At 48.5% G+C, this 20,115-nt stretch overlaps 1 protein-coding gene across 3 annotated transcripts in view; it reads left to right on the top strand.

Moving 5' to 3' along the window:
- Nucleotides 1-1,747: 1,747 nt before the first annotated feature.
- The window catches only part of SOX13 (SRY-box transcription factor 13), a 36,015-nt gene continuing 17,647 nt past the window's right edge, over nt 1,748-20,115 (top strand). For all 3 annotated transcript variants that reach the window (XM_034767283.1, XM_034767284.1, XM_034767282.1), the window contains exons 1-3: nt 1,748-1,857; nt 17,964-18,171; nt 19,768-19,873. In XM_034767283.1, coding sequence (XP_034623174.1) covers nt 1,856-1,857; nt 17,964-18,171; nt 19,768-19,873 — 316 coding nt within the window. In that variant the 5' untranslated portion in view covers nt 1,748-1,855. The remainder of the gene's footprint in view (nt 1,858-17,963; nt 18,172-19,767; nt 19,874-20,115) is intronic.

The raw sequence follows: 20,115 nt of genomic DNA, 5'->3' as shown, positions 1-20,115 counted from the left end.
ACTAATGCAATCTGCGCTAATTAAAGGTTAGCTTTACTATATGGCAAGGTCACACTTATAATAAAGGGTTAATAAACAATTAATAGGTATTATAAACATGTTACAGACATGGGTAGTAAGTGTTACAGCTGGTTATATCAGTTGCGGGTATTACAGATAGTTACAATCCATAGCTATAAGCAAACCATTAATCTGTTGGATGCTAGCAACTGAATAACCATATATTAAAACATCCTTATTCATGTACTAACTCTGCATAGATGTACCCTTAATATAAAGAGTTATCTCTTGCCATTATGTAAAAAGAATTTGTGCATTTTTTACATAGCCTTCTCTTGGTAAAACATCTCTGGACATTTACTAAATCCAAAGTTGTCACTTGACCGATTTGAGTGACGTCTTAAGCTCTTGTCATTACGAAGGCATCTTCATGGCCAAAAGAAACAAGCTGATTGTTTAATCATAAAGCTAGGAGTTGGAAAAGACCAATTAGGTCACCTCACTATATGTAGAGTCAGCACAAGGCTGTTCCTTGTGGTGTATTCCTCAGGGCATTGTCCAGTTTTCAATGACTCCAGTGATGGAGCTTCATCACTTGCCTTATGAGATCATTCCACAGTTGAATAAATCTTAGTGTCAGGGAGCTTTGCCTGATGTTAAGCCTAAATTTTCCTCTTCTTAAAACCGGTCCATCACTCAGTTCCAGTAAAGGAAAGTCTGGGTCCCACCCCTTAAGTCAGTGGAGCTGCGCCAGTTTGCACCAGTTGAGGGATCTGGCCTGTGTGTGGATTTGCTTGAATTCTTCAGACAGATTTTATAAAAACATTGCACAAGTGTGACACCAAAAATAGCTTGCTTTTTGTTTGTTGTCTTATGGCTCTTTTGTACAGGGAAACCTCTTGCAGCAAAGTCATTCTTGGCTACACGGGTAAGTTAGTGCGAAATAGCTAGGGTGTGAATTTAAAGCCCAATAGATATTCCTCACCACCCTCCATGTGGATGATTTTATTCTGTGCTGAGGGCTTGATTACACAGGTCACTCAGGAAAATTAATCCGAATTAAATAGAGATGTGAATTTAAAGTGGATTCGTTAAATTGCATTTAAACCCCTGTGTGGGTGCTCCCAGGGCCGGCTCCAGGCACCAGCCCAGCAAGCAGGTGCTTGGGGCGGCCAAGGGGAGGGGGTGGCACGTCGGGCTGTTCGGCGACAATTCGGCGGCGGGTCCCTCTCGGAGGGAAGCACCTGCCGCCGAATTCCTGCCGAAGAAGAAAGCGGCACGGTGGAGCTGCGCTGGAGTGCCGCCGATTGCGATTTCCCCACCCCACACCTCCCCCGCCGCTTGGGGCGGCAAAAACCCTGGAGCCGGTCCTGGGTGCTCTTATTCGGCACTGAAGTGACCTTAATTCGGTTTAGCTTAATTCATTTTTGAAATGAATGAAACCTTCCTGAGGTTCCCTGTGTAGACAAGCCCTAATTCTAAGCAGGGGCTTCCATCTTTAAATAGCATCGCCGTTTCTGTATTGCCAACACCGAACATTCAAAAATCATGAGATTGGCTTAAACATTGTGAGATTTTTAAAAATAATAAATAATGGGCTCTTCTTATTTGCCTTCTGGTTTTTTCAGCCTTTATGTCACACTTGCTTCATGTTTTCTAGCTTTTCTCTGTAACTACAAGGGTTAGAAACTTATTTAAAAAAAAAAAAAAAAAAGCTGAGATTCTTATGCATTGCCTTGATTCCAGCAGCTGGGGCTTTGAGGAAAAACACTGAAAATTGCAAGACTTGCGATAAAATTGAAAGAGTTGCCGACACCGCAGTCACTAGATCTGAGTTCTGTGTAACTGGATCCCAATGTAAGTGAAATTCACATGCTTTACAATCCCAGATACCTTGGCACTACACGGATTGTAAAACAGTCACATGTGCTGTGTCAAGGTCTGCTTTTACTGCAATGAAAATCTGCGTGGAGATGTTGGCTTTGGAAAGAATCTTGATTGTTACCACCACCTAGGACCCCAATACGTTGTCCTGCTGAATGCTGGTAAAGAGCACGTGGAGTGTAAAATGGGTTCTGGTTTGCATAGGCCAGCAATCGCCTCATTTAGGGTCCAATCTGTAACATGCTGAGGGTGAAATCCCAGCCCCATTGAAATCAGTGACAAAACTCCCATTGACTTGAATGGGGCCAGGACGTCGCCCTATACATGCTGGGTGCCCTCCATTGCCACTGGAAGTAGTTTCACTCTGCAGGAGGCGCTCAGCACTGGGGCTGCTTGAAAATGGCAGATATTTTCCCTGAAAAACATGGGACGCAACAGAAAAAAATTTGGTTTGTTCAAAATTTTTTCGAGGATTTTTTTTGAGAAATGACATTTTTTGCTTTGTTGTAACTTTCAGTTTTGGGTTTTTTTCTCCCCTTCTCCGTAGGGGAAAAAGGGAGAGGGGGAAAGTTGCAAAGAATGAAATGCAACACCACTTTTTCAAGTCGAAACAGAACAAAAATGTCCAAATTGAATCATTTGTTGAAAATTGGGGGGGAAAATATGTTCACAAAAATGTTAATTTCCTTCAAAGTTTTACGACAAAACAATGCTTTTTGCCAAAAAAATCATTTCCTTTTCACTGAAATTTTGTCAATTTTTTTTTTCAATCCGATCTTAGCACCGTCATGGAACCAGGCTTCTAAATTAGTAAATGGTGGCTTTCCAGAGGTGAAAGCAGGTAGATAGCATATGAAGGAAAAATGCCATTTATTCTAATTTTTCTTTGTTTAAACCCTAGTTTGTGGAATTTGTGTCCTGAAAAAGAATCTTAAATGAGCTTGAAATGGGTTGTGTGAGTCCACAGGTTACTGTCATTGGAAGTTTTTAAGAATAGGTTAGACAAATATCAGTCACGGATGGCCTAGGGTGTACTTAATCCTGTCTCAATGTAGGCGGATGGAGTAGATGACCTCTTGAGGTCCCTTCCAACTCTGGATTTCTGTGTTTCCCACCCTTCTCTTTATTTACTATTTTCTTTGTATTTAAAAAAAATAGGACTTATCTTTTTACTGAAGAAGGAATAGATTGAGTTTCACATAGACAGGTGCACAGCAGGTTGAAAAATGGTATTTCCCACAAACCAAAAAAAAAAAAAAAGCAGAATTTTTCGATGAAATGAGTGAACGTGAAAATTTTGTTTCAAACTGAAATTTTTCCTATCGACTCAAATTGGAAATGTGCGGGTTGCCCCATCTGTTCTTTCCCTTTTCTCCTTCTCCCTCCACCCCCGGCTCAGTGTAGGAAGTGGAAAGGAAATTAAATAGACAAGGTGGGTTAGGTCATAACTTTTATTGGACCAACTTCTGTTGGCGAGAGAGACAAGCTCATTCCACATTGCACCACAGAGTTGGGGAGGAAAGGTGGACGCAAACACTATTTGATGTTTGAATTTGGATAGGTAGGAGTGAGATGAAAATATTCCGCACATCTGTTAGAAAAATAGGACTTGCATATTCTAAGGCATTAATTCTTCTCTTTAAGGGCCAGATTCTGCTGTATCACAATGGCATAAATCCAAGGGAAAAATCCTGAGCTGGTGTAAGCGATCTTAGCTCCGTGCAGCTATGAGAATTTATACCAGGGAACTGGGTGAATTTACAGCAGTTGAGGATCTGCCCAGGAGATTTCAGCGGAGTTAGTCTGGATTTACACTGGAGTAAGCGAGAGCAGTATTTGGCTCTAAATCCTTAGTGATACTGATGATGGTACAGAAAATGTCACTGAGAGTATGTCTGCCTCAAATACAAAACTGCTGTGTAGACGTTGGGGATCGGGCTGGATACGGGGCTCCAAGACCCATCCCCATTGTGGGGTTTCAGAATCCAGACTCCAGCCCAAGTCCAAACATTGATGCTGCAATTTTTAGCCCCGCAAGCCCTAGTCAGTTGACCCAGGTCAGCCGGGGCCATGCCAAGCAGATCTTTTATTGCAGTGCAGACATATGCTAAAACTTATTGGTCAGTCTTCTCCCAGCTCCTTTACCTCACTTCTGTAGAAATCCCATAATTAATTTTTTTCCCTATCCTGCAAACGCTTAATTTAACTTAGTGACTGACCTGATTTTTTCCCCTCCCCAGGTCTGTGGTATTGATTAAGTCCCACCTCTGAATTATTTAATTGTTTCAATGTTGGCTGTTTCTATTTTCCAGTGTTTCAGCTTTGGCCTCTGAATGGGTGGGGGAAACCTTGCTCTTTTCCAAAGTGCATTCGAACATGCCACTGACTAAGTGATGGAAACAACACCTCCTCCCCCTTGAGAAGAGGCCAAAGGACTATTCCTTCCCATCAGCCTTTGTGACCCATTTCCTCCTCATTGGGAGGAAGTATGTGGGCAAAGAGGGGAAACAGATCGACGCTGGGTGAATAAAGGGTACACGGCAACGGACGAGAAATGCAGAGTCCTCCCTAAGTGATTCTTAGAAAGGTTCATTAGAGAGGGAGGACGCCCCAGTGGGTAGGGTGCTCATGGAAGACTTGAGAGACCGAGGTTGAGTTCTCTGCTCTACCACAGATTTCCTGTGTGACTGTGAGGAAGTCATTTAGTCTAGCTGTGCCTTAGTTCCCCATCTGTGAAAGGGGGATACTGGTAGTGCCTTTCCTTACAGCAGTGTCATGAGGCCCAATACACTGAAGACTGTAAGCCACTCAGATACTGCAGTAATAGGGACCATGCAAGTACCTAGGACAGATAGGCTATTCCATAGTACGGCCACTTCTCAGGAGAGGGCAGGAATGGCAGGGGGGAAGGTCCCTGAATACAGTCAGTGCATCTTCCTTAGTCTGTTTTCCCTTGAGTCTCAGTGACATTTGCACTGAAGCAAAGCATGGCTGTTTCCATCTGACCCTGTCGGAAAGTTTTAGCAGGTGCATGGGGGTGGCTGAAAGGGGACTCGTTGCTAACACGTTTTGGTATGATTCTGTTTCACTGGACTGGAGAGGGGAACCTGTTGCATTCAGGGAGTGAGGCCAGGGGGATGGCTCAGGCTAGAAATATGCACGCTCTCTGGAACCACGGGTTCAGATTCTGGCAGAGTTTCCCCTTCTTGGGGAGATAACTGGCGCTCCGTGCAGTTGGTGGAGGTTTGGGAAGAGACCTGTTTGTTCTGTATGGTCCTTCCCAAGAGTCAGGTCCCAGCCAAAACTGCTCTTCCTTCCCCTTCACGGGCTGCTGCACACAATCCCGTTCACACCGTTGGGGGGCTACACTCCTCTCCCCCCCCCCAGGCTGCTGCCTTTCATTGCTGCTGTATCCACTGGTGCTGGGGTGCTGAAGTCCTCAGGATATTCACGTGCTTGAAGCCAAGCATGCTGGATCAGGGCCCGAGTGCTCAGCCCCTGGCAGGATCAGGCCTATAGCTGTAAAGTAGTGTGGGATTTTTCAGAGTGGGAGGTTGTATGCAAAGAACAGCAGGTTTCCTAAGGCAGGTGCAGGCAGAGAGCTCCCTAAAGTGCCAGCTGAGAAGAGACATGGATGCAGATCCTGAGCTGTAGGACCGCCCTGGGGGGTCTTTTGAACTAGGCAGCAGAACAACAAGTGGCTAATGTTGGAACTGGCAGTGAATATTTGCTCACTTGCCATTTTGGGGGGGGGGAGGGGGGCTGCCAAATTCTGATTTGTCCTGGGCACCATCTTGCCAAAGGCAGGGCCTAGCTGGCTGCGAAGACACAGTTGTCGCCATACGTGCTGGAATGCTACCATCACTTCCCTACCTTCCTTCTTCCCAGTGCTGAATTTGCAGCATCTCCAGCAACCTCCTTACCTGGTGGCTTTTCATGAAAGCAGATGGCTTGGTTTTCCCTTCTGGATCACACAGGTGCCAGTGTAAGGTTTTAAATGCGAGGTGTCTGTGTGTTTTAAGGCTGACCGGTTCATTGCAGTGAAGAGTCCAGTTCCAGGTAAATAAATGCAAGAGTCTTCTATTGCTATAATACCCAGGGTTACGAAGATGATACGTGAGCATATGAGAGATTGCATCTGACAGAGAATAAAAGCCCTATTCCTCCTACCAACAGCGGGTAGAGATTGTCCCTTCCAGTGGTGAAGGCCTGTGTTCTTGGAGTTGTAGATTGGTTCTGTTCCTGATGTGTGTGGATTAGCTGGCAAGTGTGGTTTGTGTGTCTACTGGTTTGTTACAGAATTGGTTTAGCATCTTTTTGAAGGTGGATGGGGGACTTCCATCCTGGGCGTGCGGGAAGGATGGGACCGTATGCTTTAATAGACTGTCTCCTGCTGCTTTAATCAAATGTACACATGGTACAATATGGGAGTCCTCCAATGGGCAAAGCCTTGTTTGTAAATTGCCATGGATGCAAACCAAAGGCTGTGGCCAGTTGCCTGAAGTCCTTGTGTCTCATTGTCGGCGCTGTGAACTGGAGTGGGTCAAAAAAAATAATCTTTTGTGGATTTTTTTTTGGTGAAATGTGTCCCCTTTTTTCCATTTCAAAATTTCAAATTTCACATTTCATTGACTGGCCCTACTGGAAATGCAACCCTGCTTCAGCAACAAATTCAGACTGCGTTATAACTCGGGGGTAGCCTTGCACCATGCCCTGGCTAAGGAATTATGCTCAGCTTTGCTGAGGTTTGGCTTGTGGGAGAGGGGAAATGATTCCATGAGCTGGTTGCTACTTTGGGCCAAAATTTTGCAAAGCCAGCGGATGAGATTGCTGGGCTGTTGATCCTCCGTCTAAAGCTATTTTGGATGGGGCAGCCCCATGCCATCTTCTCAGCTGTCTCTGGTTACAGTTACCCATCTATGCAGTGTTCCTGTTCTTTCCTCATCCAACTCCTGCCTTCCATCTTTGGATCACTGCAGTGACCCATGGAATGTGCTGTCCATTGTTTGGAGCTAACAAATGCTTCCCTAGATTCCAGTGACTGGCTGCAGACCAATGCTGGAGGCAGCTAGCTCTGTCTGTGCTCTGCGTGTGCGTTGTGAGAGACAGCAGCCTCTGCTCAGTCACAGATGGATGGCCACAACCTGCTCTCTACAAAACACAGATCTGTCCAGTCTGCCACCTATGACTTTTCTCAGTACGGAGTCTCCTGTGGATTGAAAATGACCCCCCGAGCATGCTTAGTAGTGGTTGATGTATATTTCTGAATGGGCCTATCTATGTAATGTCCTACCAGGGTCCATAATTCAGTCTTACAAGGTCTCAGGTCTATAAAACACAGAACCCTGCTTGCTAAGTCTTTGAGGTCTCTGCTGTTTTCACCAATGATTGTAATTTACTCTACCCTTGCTAGAGATATAAGTACCATACAGATAGATGGGCCTGTTCCAGGGAGTCTAAATCAGAACTCAGAATTGCCATTCCCAAGTGTTCAAAAATCAGGAGGTCACGCTCCACAAAATCACGAGATTTGTGTAAACATCATGAGATTTAATATGTATATAAACTTTGGGTTCTTTTTTTGCCTTCTGCTGTTGGAGCATTTCTCTGCAATCACATGGCCTAGAAACTTCCTTTTCCTTTAAATGAATGTAATCACATGACTCCGGCTGCTGGGGATCTAAGCAAAACATTGCAAGACTTGCAATAAAATGATGGGTACTTCTCCAGAGTCCGGGGATGTTATATCCCCTCTGTGGGTGTGAGGGATGGGTGTCAGAGGGAAGCTGTCTATTCTTTTGCTTATTAAGCTACGCTGGGTGGAAATGGTTGGAAAATGCCCTGAAGGGACATTCCAAGTCTAGCAGGAAAGCAATATGTTTGCCTGGCAGGATATGTGCTATTGTCTCCCCTTGTGGCCAGCAGGGATTCCTCGAGTTGTGTTTGGAAGAAGAAATGTATGTCTGTTCTTATTTTTTCCTCTCTCTCCCCTGTCTCGAGAGTGCATGCAGGCTGCAGCTTTTGCAGTGTGGAATGTGCAAAGACCGCTGGTATTTTACAGCCACCCCGTGGCGCTTAGTGTTAACTGTGCGGTGTGCCGATGTGGAGATGGGTGTTATGCAACACGGGAGGGTGAGGGAGACTGACACTTAGGTTTTCACTGCCTGTGGCGACTGCCGTCCTGGTCTTCCATGGTAGGAGTTGCTGCTGGAGGGAGGATCCTGCAGCTACTGCGTTTATAACCTGGTTGTCAGGATTGGGGGTGGGCTCATGTAGGGAGCTCACCAGGTACCCTGCTCAAATGCAGGAATATATTTGTATTTCTCTCTGCCTTGACACATGGTAGCAAAAGTCCCTTGCAAAAGTCCTTCCTCTGTGAGGGCCATGGTGCTTTGGCTGGGCTGTAGCAGGGACTGCGGGCAGGGTGTCCATGGGAGCAGGTCCCCAGCTGTGGAGTTTGCTCCTGGGGCTTTTTGATTTCCAAGAGCTCATCCTTGTGCCTGAGGGTTTCCCCAGCAGGGCCCTCTCTAGAGCTGTGATTTTCCCCAGTGCTCTGCTACACCAAACCAGGATTTCAGTTCTGCCTTGTCTCCAAGTGGAGGAGACAGCTCTCTCAGGATGAACACTGCAGCTCTGGGAAGGATCCGATAGCTGTATTTTCCATCAGGAACTGGCACTTCCAAGTTGAGTGGTTTCAGGAATCAGGGGTCATAGGGGTATCTAATCTTTCGTCATTTTCAATGCAAACCTGGGCTGGATTTGACCCGGTGTCCGGAGGTGAGAAGTGCCTTTTCCCAATGCCAATCCTCAGAGCCATCCGATTCCCTGCCGGCAGACGGCCGTTATGTATGGGGAACAATTGCTATCATCTGGAAAGGGCTTGGTGTTGTGCTTTATCTAGGAATGACTGACTGCCCGTCTCCTGAAAGTGTTGATGCATGGAGGAGCACTGGGCAAGACTAGGTAACTCTTCTCGTCCACTGGTTCTGGCGACTGCGGCCTTTCAGAGGAGAGTAAATAGACAACAGAGCAGAGTGAAGGCATTCAGGGCCTGATGCGTGAGCCTGTTGAATTCTCAAGGGCTGGTCTAAAACTCAGTGGAGTCAAAGGCTGTGTCTACATGGCCCTCAGTTTGGATTACAGGGGTTGAAATAGGACTACGTTAACGTGAACTAGGTACCTTTTAGGTCACACCAGCAGCGTCCACACGGGGCAGTTAAAGCACCGCACGTCAACTCACACTGTGGTTCACACCCCGTAGGCCGTGCGACGTCTACATGGCCCTGTCGGCCGCGTGGCGGGGCCATCTAGGTGTAACCTTTGACTCCATTGGGTTTTGGGTCAGGCTTTTAGACCATTTTAATAAAGAATGTGCTTTAAAGAGGAGTCTCCCACCCAGCTCAGCTCCCCCCCGCCCAGCTCTTGCTTTGAACTTTTTTTTGCCTTTTTTCTTTCTTTCTTTTTTTTTTTGGGGGGGGGTGTTATAATATTTTGCATGGTTAACCCCTTTCATCCGAGTCTCTTGAAGTGTGAATGACCAGCGTCTTTGCAGCGGTAGGTAAGTGGTATCCCTTTCATTTGACATCAGAACAACGTGACTCCCGTTTGGGCACCTGAATAAGAAGACCCGTGCACACGGGATGCTGAACTCTTCTGAAAATCTGGCCCCGGTTGCAGGCGCTGAGTTGGCAGATTAGGCCCTGAGCTCTTTTAAAAACCAGGCTCCACGTGATTTACCGAGGGGAGCTAGCATCACATGCCGACTCCCGGCCTTCACTGTTCCGAGGCTCTCCCCATCTTCGGCTGTTGCAAGAGCCCTTTCAAATCAAGTCCCCTTGGTGTAGGTTTAGCACCTAGTTGAGAGCACTACAGTTGCCAGAGAAGGGATTTATTTTTAACCTCAAACAATACTGGAACCAGTTGGCATAGCAGAGTACTTACTTGTCCTCTCTTTCTGAGACACGGAGGGCTGGAATTGCCAGGGTAACAAATAGCTGTGATTGCCTCTAATTGGACCCTTTTTATTGCTCATCCTGTGCTTTGGCTGTTTGAGAGGGTTTGCTTGGATGTGGCTTTCTTCCCCCTCCCGACTCCCCCCATTTTTTTCTTTTTAAAGCTGGGTTTCAAAAGGCCCAATTAGCCTCAATGAGCATGGCGAATTCCCTTCTGAGTTAGCTGCAGAAACTCCTGTGCATGGTTGGGGAAGCTGGACATTGCTGGAATGTATTGTCCTTCCTCGGAGATCGTGTGTGTGCATGCGCCATTCTCTCCCTGCACGCTGCAGCCAGAACCATGTTCGCTGCAGTAGGACTCGAACAAGCACTTGGGAGCATATCCTCTCTGCTGCAGGGAGCGGAAGGGCCCAACTGTCCTAGATGCCTTGCTAGACTATGTCCTTCATTCCGTCCCACCCCATAGCACTTGATGCAGGTGCGTAGTTGCCTTGACTGACCTCTCCTCGAACACGTGGTTTGGAAGCTCCTCAGATGTTTCTGCGTGTGCTGCCAAAGCACACAGCTTCTCCACGGAACATCCTCTTGGCGAGACCACGTCGGACCTACTGGGGCTGGACGCTCAAAGGCCCGTTTCTTTCATTGCCAGTTATTTTTCTTGTGGGATAAATAATGGGAAACATTTGACCCATTTTACGAGTTAAGAGCAGCATTTGTCCCCATGGTTCGGTGCTGTTGAGAGTCTTGTAGCCAGCGCTAGTGTCAGCAGAGCATTTCACACCAGGCAATCAGCAAGAGTGTGTTTTACCCAGGGGATGAAGAAGAAGGGCAGCAATCGTGCACCACCCTCTTTTCCCTGCTGGAACAAGAACATCCTGGGTCTACTTCTAACCAGGTCTGTGTGAGACCCCGTCCTGTGTAGCTGAGCCAAGCTGTTCTTAATGCAAGCAAGTGAACGTTTGCTGACCAGTAACTACAGAGAGAAACTCCATATATGGCCACAGAGTAGCTTTGGTGAAGGCCCTGGCCCCAGTGAAGTTTGCTACTCCCTGAATACAAGGCCTCCAAAAGTTCATGTGGTGCTAGTCCAGGGGTGGATATTGTTAACGAGTCTGCCCTGGCATTTTGAGCCATCCTGTTACAGAATAAACAGGAGAGATAGGATCAAGTTTTAGCCAGGAAGGGTGGCACAACCCAGGGGGAGAATTGCAGGATGTGCCATATAGAAATAATAATTCAGAAAGAAAAGCCGCATAGCTACTGTTGGGAAATTTTGTCACCATCCCAAGATCTCTCAGTCCTTGGTCGTATGGAGCCAGCTCCTCAGCCTACTCCACTGACGTCAACGAGCATACGGGCCTGAAGGGGAGAAATTCCCTAGGGAGTCAACGCAGCAGAGCCATTGGAGACAGGCAGTCCTTGTGGGTGTCTCCCAAAGCTCTCCCACCACGGGGTTGCTCAGATCATCTCTAGGAGGGCGTGGCACTGCCGTGCAAGTGAGGGCTGCATGATGTGAAGCACCCGTTCTAGCCCTCTGCAGGAGTGCGTCACAAGGTCTGAGCTGACATGGGATTAAGCGTGATCCTCACCATGCTAAGGAGGGGTTTAGCTGCACACTTCCCGCCTAGGCCTCCTCCCTGCAATGAGGCAGCCTGCTTATACCAGTGAAGGACCTGGCCCCATGCATTGCTAGTGGATAAAAGAGAGAGAGAGAGCGCTCAGTGGTTTGAGCATTGGCCTGCTAAACCCAAGGCTGTGAGTTCAATCCTTGAGGGGGCCATTTAGGGAACTGGGGTAAAAATCTGTCTGGGGATTGGTCCTGCTTTGAGCAGGGGGTTGGACTAGATGATCTCCTGAGGTCCCTTCCAAACCTGATATTCTATGATTAAGTGTCCACATCACCCAAACAAACTCAGCCTTGGGACAGTTCTTGTTAGGATTCTCAGCAGGGTATCCAAGAACTACAGGCCCTGTAGACCAAACTCTTCTCTACCCATCAGAGGTCATTCCTCCTAGGCCAAGCACCAAAAAAGCCATGGTTCTGGACCTGCCGTTGGGAGAGGAAGACTTCAGCCTTTCAGACTGGCATCTTTCCCTGATACTAAGTTCACTCCCCTCCCCACCACAAAAGAGGAATCATTAAAGGAGAGGATCTGTTACATGAAGACATTTTCCATGTGCCAAGCCAATTGTTCCTGTTCCCATTGTCTGCTGAACAGAAGAGCCTCTTGAGCAGAGTAGCTGAGACTGTTAGAAGAGGCCTGTTAGTGGAACAAGCCCTGTAACAAGATAACTGGGTTTCTTTTCTCTTTATTTTTTTTTTCCTGTTCGGCAAACTGTATAATAAAAATACAATGAGGCCCTTTTCAAACAGACACTTATCAAAGTAACAAGCCCATTTTAAGAGTAAACTTCCATTGGCTCCGAGAGGTTAAGTACAATGGAAATCTGACCTGCTGGCGGAATGGAACTTTCCTTTTGTGTGCTCTTTAAAAATGAATACATTTTCACTGCGCCACAAACCGATTGTTCCTGGTTCCCCCATTGTCCAGGCGACAAGGCAGCCCTCTTACAGAGCTACATACCAGTGAGAAGAAGAGAGACTTGTGACAAGAACAGGCTAGTCTTTATCTCCCCTCTCCTCTGCACAATGGGGTTGTGCATGGAGCAGGGTTGTTGGGTTTTTTTTGTTTTTTTTTTCAGTAATAAGAGCTAGAATGAGACCATGAATATTTTTTTTCCCCCTTGCTCAGTTAATTTCCATTCCTGATCTCTGGTGAAATCCGCACGGCAGGTCGCCTAGATGATCCCATCCCAGTTCTCTCAGGCTGACCTTTGTAGGTTAGTTAAGGGCTTCTGAAAATGAATTGTAGTCTGTGTGTGTGTGTGTGTGTGTGTGTGTGTGTGTGTGTGCGCGCGCGCACAGGAGAATGTTGTGGGGGTGGGGGGATCGATGCTGGATTGACAGCTCTGGGGGCGGAATCTCTTTCTCAGCTGGACTGCGGCATCATGGGCCCTGGCAAAGCAACCCTCCACTGCCAATGCAGCTCCTGCTTGAGCCTAAGGGGCCCCCTCGGGAACTTCTCCAGGCTTGGGAAAGTTTCCACTTCTATCTGTCTAAGGTGCAAATGGCCTCCATTATCCAGGAATCTCACAGTCTTGGGTGTATTTATCCTCACCCCCCCGGGCTATTATACCCACCCATGCTCCTGCTGGGGAACGGAGGCACAAGGAGACGACGTGACTTGCCCAAGGGCACAAGGCATGGAACCCAGCTCTCCCGAGTCCCAGCTTGGCCCCTTAACCAAAGACCCGTCCATCCTCCCGTGCAATGGGTGGCTTGTGGTTTAGCTGCAAGTGAACCCAAGAAGCACTACAGGAAACGTGATTGAGTCGCAGGCTTCCATCAGTGCTGAGTGTGCCCGTGTGGTGTAGATCCGCCAGAGACTCAGCGGGGGGTCATTAGTCTCAAAGTATATCGTTTTTTCCTGTGCGGCCTTCAGGATGTTGTCATCCGAGTTTCTTTCTCTAGCTAAAAGCCTAAAGAAGCAGGTCATACACCACACTAAATACCCTCTGACGGATGGACGGGGGCCTCAAGTTCTCACTGAAACACTCGCTTGCCCCATGCTAGGAGATACTGGCTTGGCACTTAGTGCCGATGTAAGGTAATCTGACTGGACCAGTGCATTGACCATGCATGAGCAGAAAGCAAGGAAACCCCAGAGTTTGGATTCCTTTACCCATCCCTGGAATGCTCTCAGAGGCAGGGAGCAGTTAGGGTGTCTAGCGGTTAAAGTAGGGATGGCGAGTTGGACTCCTGGCTTTTATTCCCTCACCCTTGCTGTGTGAACTTGGGCAAGTTGCTTATATGCCCACACTCCTCTGCTTTTGTTTTCCTATCTGTAAAACAGGACTAATAATAATCACAGCGTGAAGGGTGGACAGAGGATTTGAGGCTTAATTGACCTGCTCTGAGAGACGAAGAAGAAAGGAGCTAACGAATAATGTGCATTTAAATTGTACCTTTCTCCTCAAGGACTCCAGAGTGTCACAGAGTGACAGCTCAGTTGGAATGAAGCCCCCTCTGGGGTAGAAACCAACAGATGCCCATTGTGCTGCACCACTGGGAGGTGGGGAGAATTTTCACCTGGAACACTGGGGCCAATCCCTACTCTCTCAGAAAATGCCATGGGATCTTTAATGGCCACCGATGAGCAAGTCTAACCCAAAAGACTCCAATCCTAGTCAGTTGCAGGGAAGTTAACGTAGCTAACTTCGGGAAGGCTAAGAGCAAAGAGATGGCGTGGTCATGAGAAGTCTAGAGATTACCCGACCTGTGTAAGCCAACACCTGTGAACATGATCCAAAATGGCTCAGACAGGTAGAGACCCTCCCTCGTTAAGAATGATCTAGATGGGGCTTACCAAAGGCTAAAATCCACCTCCGTTGAGCTGTCCTCAGACACATTCATTTTTGCCATGGCTGAAGTCTAGCGAATGCAATTGATGTGTTTTATCAGGGGTCCTTGTGTGGGGGCACTTGATCAGTCTCCCGATCAGTCTCTCAGGACCTTCCTCTCCAACACACGGGGGATGAGTCTGTTCAGTCTCTGGGGATGGGATGGGATAGGAGAGCTGTGGGGCCAGAGAGAAGCAGGACTGTGTTAGGGATGAGAATTAAAAGACATAGGTCTCCGACTGGAGTTACTGTACAAGCCAAAAGGAAACCCAATAGCCTGGAAAGCGCAATGATTTGTTCAGAGAAGGGCAGGGAACTGAGATAAAAAAGCCCTGCTAAGATCAGAAACTCTGGCGCGCACAGTGCCCCATTGTTGAGCTGTCACACTTCCCTTTACTTTATTGCTTTTGTCCAACACCCTATTGTTCCACTTCCTTTTGTCCCCTATTCAGAGCACTGGCTTTTCATTACCCAGCCGGCCTTGTTGTTTTCGTTTCTTTTGTTTGAAGTTCCTGAGAGGAAGGTTTTATTTTCAGGGGTTTGATTAATTCACAGCTTGAGCTGGGCTTTGTTTGTTATGTAATTGCTGCCCTGCGCTTTTCCAGAGCTCCCAGAGCCTCGGCGCAGCCGCTGCTCTGGCCCCACTCCCCTCCTCCTTTGGCTTGAAATGGCCTGGAGCATGCAGCATCGTTCCAGGTGCATGTTCTTTCTATGGGGTCTTTGGGGGTCTCCATCAAGTCATGGTTTGGAATGTAAGAATTGCCACCTCAGAGCATAACTAGCCGTTTGTCCAGCCCAGTGTCCTGCTGCCTGCCGCGCCACAACAGACCCAACGATCCGTCTGGTCTGGTATCCCTCCGCCTGCCGCGCCACAACAGACCCAACGATCCGTCTGGTCTGGTATCCCTCCGCCTGCCGCGCCACAACAGACCCAACGGTCTGTCTGGTCTGGTATCCCTCCGCCTGCCGCGCCACAACAGACCCAACGGTCTGTCTGGTCTGGTATCCCTCCGCCTGCCGTGCCACAACAGACCCAACGATCCGTCTGGTCTGGTATCCCTCCGCCTGCCGCGCCACAACAGACCCAACGATCCGTCTGGTCTGGTATCCCTCCGCCTGCCGTGCCACAACAGACCCAACGATCCGTCTGGTCTGGTATCCCTCCGCCTGCCGTGCCACAACAGACCCAACGATCCGTCTGGTCTGGTATCCCTCCGCCTGCCGTGCCACAACAGACCCAACGATCCGTCTGGTCTGGTATCCCTCCGCCTGCCGCGCCACAACAGACCCAACGGTCTGTCTGGTCTGGTATCTCTCCGCCTGCCGTGCCACAACACACCCAACGATCCGTCTGGTCTGGTATCCCTCCGCCTGCCGCGCCACAACAGACCCAGTGGTCTGTCTACTCTGGTATCTCTCCACCTGCCATGCCGCAACAGACCTTAATGGTCCATTTAGTCCAGTATTCCTCCTCCTGCCGTGGCAGAAGACCTAGTGATCTGTCTAGCCTGGGATCCCGTCCCCAACAGTGGCCAATGTCGGATATTTCAGGGAGAGTGTAAATCCCCTCCTTAATGCCCCAATATTTTCATTATTTCCTTCTGGAGGGAGAGGTGAGGGAAGGGGTAATTTTTTTCCTGGTCCCCTGCTGCTGACCAATTCATGCTCTGGGGCATCAGGGTTGGTGGCCCTTATAAGACAAATCCCTGCTAGAGCAGTTGTAGATGATCTCTTTCCTCACAAACACGTCTAATCCTTCCTGGGACTCTGCCTTGGTAGAACGAGTGAGCACTGGGTTCATACCTGGCTCGTGAGACCAGCAGTGGTGATATCCTAGATTGTCGTAGATTCACCTGGAAGCATTGACTCTGTGGCCTGTGGCACCACAAGCAGCTGCTGCAGCGCAAATGGGATTTTTTTTTAAAATCCCTTGTAATATTTTGTGGTTATTTCTGCTCCCTGACCCCCTAAGCAGAGCACCTGCAGAGGGATCTCCGGGCGTTCTGCTTGCCAAGTGTTCCTCTGGAGAACCTGACCTTTTATAGTAAACTTGGATGAAGGGTGGGGGTTAGCCTGGCTCCAGCTAAACTTCAGCTGATGGAAGTTAGGAAACAACTTCCTTTTGGGCAGGCTGCTCTTAAACCTTACTCTGAAGCAGCTGGCACTGGCTAGTGGCAAAGACAGGAGACTGGGTTCGAGGGACCCTGGTCTGGGGACTCCTGAGAAAGAGGGAGAGAGACTCTTGTGGTAAAAGAAGCTTCTTCTAATTAATCTGGTTGAAATCCTGGCCTTGTTGAAGTCAATGGAAACTTTGCCATTGACTTGAGTAGGACTGGTATTTTACCTTCTCTTTTCAACAGGAAACATGTCTGACTTTGGTGTTTTGGGGACTTTTCTTGGTGCTGCCGTCGGGTAGTTGGGAGCCCTTTCTGTAGATGTACAGGCTGGTCTGGCCACAAGACCAGGAGCCAGGAGCCCCTCAGGTCTCCTGCAGGTTCAACATATCCTTAGGCATGTCACCTTGGGCCCAGTTCTTCAAAGGAGCTGAGTCCCTGCAGCTCCCGTTGACTTCTGCTGGAGTTGTGGGCACCCAGCACCTTTTTGAAAAGTCAGGCCTTTGACCTGTCCGAGCCTCATCTGGAACGTGGGGATCAGAACACTTGCCTACTTCCTGGGGGTATACGTATGGAAGATAATGAGTGAATCTTTGTAGAGCATGTTGAAGCATTCTCATGTACAGCTGGGGGGAAAGTGACTCTCTATATAACTGTGGGCAGCTCAGTGGTAGCGCTTGGGTGCAGAGCCCAGGTCTCCTGACTCCTTGTCTCCTGTCCTCTGACCCATACTGAACAGGAGCCAGAGCTCCCGGGCTCTGTTTTCAGCTTTGTCGATGACTTGTTGCACCTCAGATTGCCCATCTGTGCAATGGGTACCGCTGTTCTTCTGACTTGTGCTCTGGCGGGTTGTGAGACTTCATAACGTGGTGCCGGATCCTTTCCAGAAAGTGGCTAGGTAAATGCAAAGTACAGTCGTTTCTTCAGAAGTTCACTCACTTGTTTTGGCCCCAAATCCCATGACTCTGTGTGTTTTGGTTTTTACTAGACCAGCATCACCACATGGCATCACACACCGGATGGGAGTTGGGTTTGTTCTCCTGGGAGCTTCTGGTCTCTGGGGAGGGAACATTGAGGAAATTACAAACAATGGGGTTTGCAAACGGCAGCAAAACTCAAGACCATTGTCCCGCTCCTGGTGGCACCACAAACCAGCCAGACAGAGTGAAACCAGTGGGTTCCCGTGCTTGCTCCAGGCGGATGACTGTGCTGCAGGGCTGTTGGAGGAATTGGGAGCAAAAGGGTGCTGCAGTGTAGTCTGTTAGGAGCCAGAGGGAAGGAGTAATAGCTGTTACACAGTTACATAGATGTTCCTCTCTGGGGACAAGCTTCCTGCCAACAGTGCTGAACGTGCATTTAAACAGTGCAGAGACCCAAGCTCTTGGAATGTACAGGCTGGGAGGAAGGGGGCACAGATTGATTTATTCCTGGGCGGTTCCCTCTTGAAACGTGCTCCTAGCAATTCTGTGTCCAGAACTTGGGTACCGTTGCTGTATGGCCAGCACAACCACTCTGACCCTGTCACCATGTTGACCTCGTTCTCCTCCCCTAGGATGTCCATGAGGAGCCCTGTTTCTCCCCACCTGGAACTCGATGGAGCCGGGAACATGGTGAACTGCACCATCAAGACGGAAGAGAAGACAGATAGCTGCCATGAGTCCCCCCAGGGAGCACCCACTGGCTCCGATCCCCACTCCAGCGATTTGCATGGAGTGCCGCTGTCGCTGAGAGAGGGTGCTGACCCCCGGACTCTTCCACAGGTAGGGCTAAGTCTCCTGGGTCCCTTCTCTCCTCATTGCCTACAGGCTTGGGGGTCTCCCACTTCCCACCCAACTCACAGGGCCCAATCCCAGCCTGTTGTAAGCAGGTGCAGTTCCATAGAGCCAAATTCGATGCTGATTTATGAAGTCAATGGGATTCCATGTGGTATAAGTCTGTGCCTAGAATGCAGTTGCACCTGCTGACCCCAGGTCTGTATTTAATTCTTCTGTCTAACCCAGGAATCTCTAATGCACTCATCACTCTGGTAACCAAGCTCCTTTGGCCTACCAAGTCTTCAAGCATATTAAGGGTATGTCAGAGGTGTGACTGCCTCCTGAATTCCTGGCTAGCACCCTAACCACTAAACCATCTTTCTTCCCACCTTTCTGCACTGTCCGGCACTATGAGGTTTACCCTTTCCTGCCAGTAGGTGGAGACAGAAGCCAACTTGTCCTCCTAAACTTGAGAGGGTAATGCCACATTCCAACCTAGACCCCTGGGCCATGCAGCAATGTAGTCGTTAGGCAAGAGAAAATGGTTGTTACCCTGTCCACTGCCTGCATTTACTCCTCATCCATAGGAAATAACGCTGAAATTTGAGGCTCCCCAAGGCTTTCTGTCCATTGCTGCTATTATCGAGTCAGTCTTGGGATTTGAACAACGGCCTTCAGAACAGAGCCAGCAGCCCCGCTGTAGCAGCACACAGATGTGCTGCCTGAGAAGCTGCTCCGGTTCCTCTGGGGAAACCTGTAGCTATGCTTTCATTTTCCCTTTTTAATTGCTCTTGGGTTTTCCCCCGCTGAGCCACTCCCGCTTGCATAGCCTCAGACCCTGCTGCTTTCCATTCCTGCCTTCCCGGAGGTGGTCGCATTTGCAGAGAGACATAGCAGTCTAACTAAATAATTGAAAACTATTGCAAACAAGCGTTTGCAGCATGAAAAAAAATAAGTCGCCTTCAGTGCATTAGAGGCTCAAGGGGCTGGCGTTGGTCAGGAGTAAGGAGTCTCCAGTTGAGAAGTGCTGCCTAGTGGTCAGAGCTCAGGAGCAGGCTGTGCTTTTCAAAGGAGCCCAGAGAAGTTAGGCACCCAATTCCCATTGACTTCTCCTTGGAAATGCCAGCCAGCACTCCTAGGCTCTGTTCCTACCTCTCCTACTCTCCCAGGACCTGTTCAATAGCCCATTAAGGACAATGGGAGTCCTTCCGTTGCCTCAGGCCCTTCCCTAGAGACTGGGTAAGCTACTCAACCTCTCCCATGGTTTCTCCATCTGTGAGTAGCCTGCCTTTTAGGAAGGTTGTGAAGCTGCTTCTTTGTAAAGTGCTTTGAGATCCTCTGAGAGGGTCTATGTCAGGAGTGCGCAGGGATATTTCGTGGAGAGCAGAGCTCGGGATGGTATTTTATACCCTTCAGTGTATTTTCTCTCCTCCCTGCTTCACCGCATCACAGGAGCTACTGCATGTGGTTCTCTGGCCTGAGTTACATAGGAGATTAGATGTTCGCAGTGGTCCAATCTGTCCTTAGAACCTGTGAATCTTCACCCTTTGGAGGTTTGTGGTGATAGGTGGGAAACTGAGAGTCACTTTTTGTACATTGCAGGAATCCCGGTCTCCTGTGAGCAATGCGTTAGATTCCAGGAGGTCTGCGTTTGAGCCTGCTGTCAGCAGCCAGGAAAAGTTAGATTTCAACAGAAACTTGAAAGAGGGTAAGAAGGGTTTCTGAACATCCATCTCCATTGAAATCCCCCTGATCTACAGATATACAAATAAACGTACTTTGAACAAGATCCTGAACTGGGGATAAGCAATGTAGCCTCATAGATAGGGCCCTATCAAATGCACAGTCCATTTTGGTCAACGTCATGGTCATAGGATTTAAAAAATTGTAAATTGTCTCCCTTTTGATACTATTTCAGCTATTTAAATCTGAAATGTCATGGTGTTGTAA

Source organism: Trachemys scripta, chromosome 4, assembly GCF_013100865.1.
Source record: "Trachemys scripta elegans isolate TJP31775 chromosome 4, CAS_Tse_1.0, whole genome shotgun sequence".
Lineage (NCBI taxonomy): Eukaryota > Metazoa > Chordata > Testudines > Emydidae > Trachemys > Trachemys scripta.
This window is presented reverse-complemented; position numbering and strand designations above follow the sequence as displayed.